The 8,217-nt window shown below is 36.8% G+C and overlaps 1 protein-coding gene across 1 annotated transcript; it reads right to left on the bottom strand.

Moving 5' to 3' along the window:
* Positions 1-2,837: 2,837 nt before the first annotated feature.
* Positions 2,838-4,305, bottom strand: LOC129740330 (isoaspartyl peptidase/L-asparaginase-like). The gene is made up of 2 exons (XM_055731979.1): positions 4,214-4,305; positions 2,838-4,150 (listed from the first exon to the last, which is right to left on the bottom strand). Exons 1-2 carry the CDS (start codon positions 4,256-4,258, stop codon positions 3,164-3,166), a joined length of 1,032 nt encoding a protein of 343 aa, XP_055587954.1. The 5' UTR covers positions 4,259-4,305; the 3' UTR covers positions 2,838-3,163.
* Between the last annotated feature and the right edge of the window lie 3,912 nt (positions 4,306-8,217).

Raw genomic sequence — 8,217 nt, 5'->3', positions numbered from 1 at the left:
ATTCATAGAAATATTCCGCGTTCCCAAATACCACCCCATGCCAAATTTGATATCATTTGCTTGATGGGTTTTCGAGTTATGGTAAAAATTGACTTTTGATTGCGAGGCCCCTCCCTCCCTTCATGAGAGAGGGAGGGGTCTCAAACCATGATAGGAACCTTCCCCGGCCTCCAATACCCCCACTTGCCAAGTTTCACGCAAATCGGTTCAGTAGTTTCCGAGTCTATAGGGAACAGACAGACAGACAGACAGACAGACAGAAATTCATTTTTATATATATAGATTTGATCTTTTGATTCCTCTGAACCAACAGAAAAAGAAGGCTGATTGAGTGCTAAATCCTAATTCGTAGTCTTTTTAAAAGGTGTTTGGTGAATTTCGATAATATTCTCATTCAGTAAAGGAATTTCTCATTTGTTCATGAAATTAACCAATTTAATTTAAAGAGCTTTAAAAATTGTATTCTAACTATAAAATTAGACGAGGACAGTAGAAAACATGCATTACAGAGGAGTAAGCTTACGAAGGAATTTAACAAAATTTTCCAAGACAACCGTTTCAAGTCGTTAGATACAAAGTCGAATCGAAGCGGATTTAGTTTGAAAAGCATTGGTCTTTGATGAATGTTGAAAATCATGAATAATACATACAGCCTGAATAAAGCTGAGTTTAGCAACTCAGCTTTATCACATGACAGAGAACCTTCGAATGCTGAAATATTTTCCTCAAATGCAATTTATAGAACAAATGCTATTTAAATCAAAAAAATCTGATTTAAATCAAAAAAATCCGATTTAAATCAAAAAAATCTGATTTTTTTGAAAAAATCATTGATTTTTATCCACCCTGTCTGGGTAAGCGTCTTCACAAATTCGCTGTTGATTTGAATTGTCGGAAGCTAAGTTGTTTGTGAATTCTGCTAACCAACTACTCTCATCCCAATCGTACGATGAACAACTGACGTCGTTCAGGTACCGGGAAACTGAAAGAAGCTTCAAACTATCCTTGACCTGCAGTGCATTTGGCCTCATTCGGCGGCTTCAAGGCAGAAATGGCTTTTGAATAGACATTTGCATCCTTCAGACTGAACGTAAGCTGAGACGACCGACACGTCATGTATGTAAACCAAACCACGAAGCAATCTGGTCAATGAAACATGCAGTCGTCAACAGATCTTTTTTACCCGTCTCTTAGACGAAGAACTTCAATACAACAGCTACCGTATAATTTGCATATTTAGTCGAATTTTTTACTTTCATCTTCTCGAAGTTGTCATGCCATGCGAAGATCGCAATGCTTCTCGAACAAAACAAGCTTGTCGCAAATGTCTTATATCGGCTGCCGATGATGAAAGACCAAATGCTTCAACTGTTTGTTAGTCTACTTGTATCAGAAGGTTTGCGACCTCGCCTTGGATCATTCTTTTGAACACGTGGATCGTATCCGGCATGATTTCAAGTTGGCGATATGAATCAACGGGATGGTGGATCGGAGGATAAGCGAGCACTTTCACACGCGTATGGAGTACTTCTAAGTCATTCCAAAAACGTTTGTTGTTACCTGAAACAATTAAAAACCCATCTTTTAAAAACAAGGTTATGACATGAAAAGAAATAAAAACCAAAATAAAAAAGAAATTACCTCCTCAGTCGATGATAACCACATGAACACGCAGTTCAGCAGATTCGGATCTGGAGATTATTAGGAAGATGAATTCTTTTAGTCACCCATGTTCAATCGAATAGCCGAAAAAATGCACCAGCCTGTTCTCAACTTCTTCAAAGCCCGGCCAACATAAACACCATGACATGATTGGCTAAACCAGAATGTTCAGGAAGCGTGTTTTCTCCGATAAACTTTTTCAGATTCTTACAAAAGTTTAATCCATGTTGAATTGCCATCTCATCGAAAATCAGGATACAGTTTTTATCGGCTTCTTCAATGTAACATACTTTGTGAGAAAGTCCTAGCAGGTAAACTTCTTCGAGTAAATCACTATCAAAATGAATTGAATGGAATCGATTCCTCAGCGTTCTTCCACTTGTAACAAATCGCTTTTTGCTCTTGATTCCATATACCGTTGATCCACATGCAAATCTACAGCACAATATATAGCGCAAGGAACGTCTGCGGGTAGTCCACAAAACAGAATCCAACGTTTCCGTAGAGATTTCTCTTTTGGAAAACGAAAGTATCCGACATTTTTCAGTGTAAATCGGGAGCTATTGGAGCAATTTTCGTATAAAACACTTCATTTTTAAACACAGAAAAACCGAAATTTTCAGCAGATTGCTTACTCAGTTTGTCCGAAATGATTTACTTCACAACAAGAAATCAAACCAATGCATGGTTACTTCGATTGATTTTTTCTTCAAAAGAAACTCCCGTGACATACTTAATCGATTTTTTTTTTCAATTTTAATAATTTTTAAATATGCTGTTTCGAAGATCGTTATTTTTTTATGTTTCCATTTAATTTTTCTAAAGAAAGGCCTTTCGAATTCAAGTTATCGAAATATCAAGAAATATCCTTAACTAAGAAACAATTTTACATTTTGCATTCGAGAGAGTTATGCAGGCTTGAACATTTTGAATGCATGCTCGATTGGCTCCCGTAGGTGACAGTTCGATAGGCTCCCGCCATCCTCTTTGCCAGACTTTTGACCGGCAAAAAGCGCAAAGTCAATGGTCCGAATGTGGCGAAAAACTAGAACCGGGTGTTGATTTGGTGCTCACGGTGATCATGATATTATTTGAAACTATACAGGTAACCAAAAATAAATTGAAATTTTTCTATATCAAATATTTTTTATTAGGTATTCATATCGGACGTCACATTTTCTGTTTCCATATGACCCTCTTATGAAAAGCAACAACTTCTCATTGAAGTAAGTGTTCTGAAGAATTCATTCGCGTCATATAAAAATCTTCAGAATTTCAAAGACTTTTTTTATGGCGCCAGTTCATGATAGAAACTTATGGCATACCTACATAATATTATTTTTCTGAGGGTGTAATTTGATTATTTCCTTTTATATATTCACTTGCTCAACAACTTTCAGCTGCTGGGCAAATGAATAATTTGCTAAAACATAAAGTGCAATTTTTTTTCTTAAAAATTTTTTTACCATAAGAAGTTTTTACAATGAAATCATCAACAGCTTTAGTTGTTATTGAACTCAAACTCCGCAAATAGTTTTAAAATATCCTGTAACGAATTTTCCAACTGTTCTTCAATAAATTCCCCCTTTCTCACCCCATAGGCAACAGTTTGTCCTCGCTGATATGCCCAGGACATTTGTTCGGAATTGAACGCTATCGTTGGTTCTCCTGCGGCATTCAGCCCAATTACACCAGCCGATCCGCCCAATTTCGCAGTCATCTCAGCAAGAGCATCCTCAGCAGCTTTAGTCATGTCATCTGTCTTGTACTCCATTCGCTTCAGGATATCATACAGTAAAACTACCTTCATCACTACGTCTCCATCACCTGTCGCGGACATTCCCCCAAGCCGATTGTCTGCGTATGCTCCCGATCCAATGATGGGACTATCGCCAACACGTCCCGGCAATTTGCCCGTTAAACCTCCGGTCGAAGTTGCGGCCGCAATGTTTCCATCCGAATCAATCGCCACAGCTCCTACAGTGCCGCCTTCACCGATGTCGAATATTTGATTGTTCTCTTTCCAGGCTTCGAGCGCTTCCTTGGCTCTCTGAGTTACCAACTGACCAGGCGGAGACAAAACTTCAATTCCCTGTGTCTTGATGAACTCAACCAGTCCATCTCCGGTTAGGAAATTGTGCCTGGTACGGTCCATCACTCGACGTGCTACACTGATCGGATGCAGTACATCCTGGACCCCGGCAACACATCCGGTGGCAAGGGACGTCCCATCCATGACCATGGCATCCATTTCCACGACACCGTCGGCGTTCAACACGGATCCATACCCGGCATTGAACTGACTATCGCTCTCCATGATGCGCACAGCTTGCTCGACGGCATCCATCACCGTGCCATTGTTCATCAACACCTGATAGCCAACCCTGGCCGCCAGGATGGACCCACGATATTTACCCGGGATTCTGTCTTCACTTATTGTCCCCGCTCCGCCGTGGACTAAGACTATCGGTTCGATTTGAGCATTGGCCTAAGTTAAGAAACATACATATATTTTCAAGAATTGTTTGAAATAATCAAAACACCAGCTTACATAACTGCAGATCGTCCCCAAAACCAGCAAAACAGGTAACATCATTTCGTCTCAAAAATCGTAAAACAACCTATTACAGCGCACAATCGACAGCTACTGGACAATTCATTGCAATTGATAATATTTTTAAATAACATTCCACGGATGAGATAGATAGGTGGAATGCATTATGAAGATAGCTTTTAAGATAATGGTTCTGTTTTAATGACATCGACTTAGTGATGATGCCCAGTCTTTTCCTAACTTGAGTGTTTCTAAGATGTTGCTGCGTTACAACTGAAATGTAAGGAAGAACGGCTTTTTTAATTATAAACTCTAAGTTTTCGGATACTGATTATTACTCGCTAATTACTTGTTACGTAGCCAAGGCCAAAAAGAGACTCGCTCCTTAGTCGCTATTCCAAGTAACAATGTCAGCTTTGTTATATGGTCAGAAAAAAACTTCGTTAGGGCTATTTGGCTCTATCCTATACGTCATAATGACCAATTTTTTTTAACTTCGATAAAACCATAATGGTTTAAGATTTCGGTCACCAAAGCTTTTATAAAGCACATGCATTTATAATGGTTCTTTAAGAGCCATATAAAAAGCAAAAAATTGACGCGTCTCTCGCAAGCCAACCAATTACAGTTCCTAATTTCTGAGTTCAGGCCCGTGCGAAGGACCCGCTCATGGGGGGGGGGGGGGGGTTAGGTGGTGGTGGTTTCAAAATTCAGAATCCAGATTTTCAAAATTTAGAATCATTCCTCTTTCAGGCAAATCATCAATAATTTATTGAAATTATGTTCCTTATACTGAACTAGACATTTGCTTAAAAATAAATACTAAGAAGCCAAGTTTACAAATTTAACTTAAATTTTTCCAAAAACACAGAAAACGAATGCGATTTAAAATTTTGAGTTAAAACCAGAATGTAATGCTCCGAACATAAGAATCATAGAAATCCTACAATTTTAAAAAATCACCCAGATTTAAATAGAAGTTAAATTTCAAAGATAAATTTCAGAACAAGTAAAAAATTAATCATGATTAAAAATTATTCAACAAAACGATAATAATTCGTCTTAATCAACATTCCGTTTTCTTCATTTTCAATTCAAGGTTTGATTTAAAAATTTATCTGTATTATTTTGAACTTCAAGAAATATTTATTTGAATTGTAAAATCATGATAAAGGAAAAAATCTATTTTGAACTAGAGAATTTTTTCAAAACATTTACCTACTTGATAATTAAATTTAATTTGATAAAAAAATAAAAATATCTATATTATTTGAGGAGTTCCAGTGATCAAAATCAGACATCAAATCATTTTTTGACATTCAAATTCTTCCAGTTATCAAGTTCCTTTTTTGAATGTATGTATGTATGTACATATGTATGTATGGTTCCCCCATCGGTAGCAAGGTCCTGCCTATGGCTGTGTGGCTTGGCCTTCGAATTGCTTCTAGGGCTTCCACGGCCGATGGTTCGTCGAGGGAAGGCATCCAACCTTCAGAGACCTACAATGGTTGGCAATCCACTCCGCTTGCAATAGTCTTCAGATTATCCCCAGAAGCATTCCCTCTGAAATATATAATTATTTATACAATGAAACACATCTTACCTATCGGCAAAAACTTATGGGATTCAAACCCAAAAGTTTTTTCTTGCCGATACCAGGAATCGAACCCAGTACGCCTGGGTTACCAGACTCGCGCCAGCCTATACACTAGCCCACATCAGCGCTTATTTTACTTCAGAGTTTCCTCTTGATTACAAAAAGATAGCTATGGAATCCCAATTGGATAGTTTTACTTCTAGAATTTTAGAGTTTTTGCGTAAGGGCTGGCCAGAACGTTTAGATAGACAGTTTAGGGATGTTTATTCTTCACATCAGAATTTAGAAGAGGTTAACGGTTGTTTATTGTTCCATGACCGGATAATTATTCCTAATACCATGAAACCGTTAATTTTGAAAATGCTTCATTCTAATCACTCTGGGATTACTAAAATTAAACAACTTGCTGGAAGGACAGTTTACTGGTTCGGTTTGAATAAAGATATTGAAGATTTTGTTAAATCTTGCAAAATTTGCACTGAAATGAATTCAGTTACCAAACCTCATCCTTATTCTACATGGATTCCTACTATAAAACCTTTTAGCAGAATTCATGCAGATTTTTTTCATCACGATAGAAAAACTTTTTTGATTATAGTAGACAGTTATAGTAAATGGATTGAAATGGAATTCATGAAGTACGGTACAGATGCAAAGAAAGTAATCAAAAAATTTTTAAATTTATTTGCCAGATATGGGCTACCTGATGTTCTTGTAACGGATGGCGGCCCACTTTTCAATTCCGATTACTTTATAAGTTTAAAAAAAAACAAGGAATTGTAGTAATGAAAAGTCCACCCTACCATCCTGAAAGTAATGGGCAAGCAGAGAGGATGGTGCGTTTAGTCAAAGATGTATTTAAAAAAATTCTTTTACATCAGGGAATAAAAAAGCTAGACATAGATGAGCAAATAGCTTATTTCTTATTTAATTATAGGAATATATGTTTAGGAACAGATGGAACTTTCCCTTCTGAATTATTGTTTTCTTATCAACCCAAAGGTTTATTAGATTTGATTAATCCAAAGAAAAACCTTAAACAAAATGTTGCGGTTTTAAATGATGATTCATTTCCTAATTCCCAACTTATGGAGGGAGAATCTGGTACCTTTGAAAATGAGTTTAAAACCTTATCAAAAGAAGATCTGATATATTACAGAAATAGTTTAAAGATAGGTTTACCTAAATGGTTACCAGCAAAGTTTTTAAAACAAATTTCTACGACCATTTCACAGGTACTACTCGGTGGGAGAATAGTTTTGGCGCATAGACGTCAACTGAAGTTGGCACCCATTTCTCATCGGAAATCTTCAGTACATCTTGTTTACCACGAAGACCGTGATGGCCATCCATTTCAAGAGAATCATCATTTCCCAGTTCAACAAGATCATCATTTACCAGTTCACAAAATTTTAACATCAACAAAAGAAGGAGGGAAGACGATGTGGAACATTCGCCAACAGCTTCGGATTCAAGTTCCGATTTTTTCGGTTTTCCTGCAGAATCTTATATTTATACGAATATCGATCAACTCGGAGGCCATGGATCTGTTTACGAAACGTGTCCGAAAGAAAATGTTTCGGTTCGAAGATCAGCGAGAAGTTCTCAAAAACGTCGAAAAAATGATTACATCTAATATTAAATCTATTATATTAGTTTAAGTTTAGAGTAATACAAATTCCTTTTTTTCTATTTCGCAAGAGTTGATTTCAAAATTGATTTTAGCGTTCTGAATTGTTTTGCTGAATATTAACAGTTAACTAAGTTCTTAGATGGGGTGAAGGAGTTATAGTAACCTTATTTTATCGTGGATTGCGATGTTCGGTAAAAAAGATAAACCCTTTCGAGGGATTCGATATTTTGATGTGACAGTAGGAGTGAGAGAAAGAGAATCTAGATTTGTACATTGTAGGAATGAATAAAGCCTCTTTGGATTGTACCTTGGACATATGGTCGATGCTACCAGTCCAGCGAGTTTTCTCTCGAAGAAATCCAAGTGTGGAAAATCACAAACAGAGAAGAAGAAAGGATTGTACCTTCAACCTGACCAGACGTACTTATTTGTGCTCCGGAAACACCTCCTTATACAGTTCATATTAAATAAAATCGCGTGTCAGTTTTAGAATGGTGATTTATTACTACTAAAGAGTTGTTGGTTGGCACGTGGTTTATAAAGGTAACAGTATAAAACAAGATTGCTATGATTCATCAAATATTATAAAACAACTGTTACTCGATTTCTTAAACAAATTAATACCCATATTTTTTAGGTTTTATTCGATATTCAATGATTTATAGCATTTTTAAAGTTAATAGAAAGCCGCCATCTTGGATTTCAAGATGGTGTCGGAAAGCGAAATTCGACTTTAACTGATTGATATTGTGGGGGTTAATGCAATTTTCA

Source organism: Uranotaenia lowii, chromosome 1 (genome assembly GCF_029784155.1).
Source record: "Uranotaenia lowii strain MFRU-FL chromosome 1, ASM2978415v1, whole genome shotgun sequence".
Taxonomy (NCBI): domain Eukaryota; kingdom Metazoa; phylum Arthropoda; class Insecta; order Diptera; family Culicidae; genus Uranotaenia; species Uranotaenia lowii.
This window is presented reverse-complemented; position numbering and strand designations above follow the sequence as displayed.

Bases quoted from the DNA above. Each gene is read 5' to 3' on its own strand.
- LOC129740330 (XM_055731979.1), bottom strand. From the start codon at position 4,258: ATGATGTTACCTGTTTTGCTGGTTTTGGGGACGATCTGCAGTTAT. The intron at 4,151-4,213 runs GTAAGCTGGTGT...TTCTTAACTTAG, and splicing joins TGGGGACGATCTGCAGTTAT to GCCAATGCTCAAATCGAACC.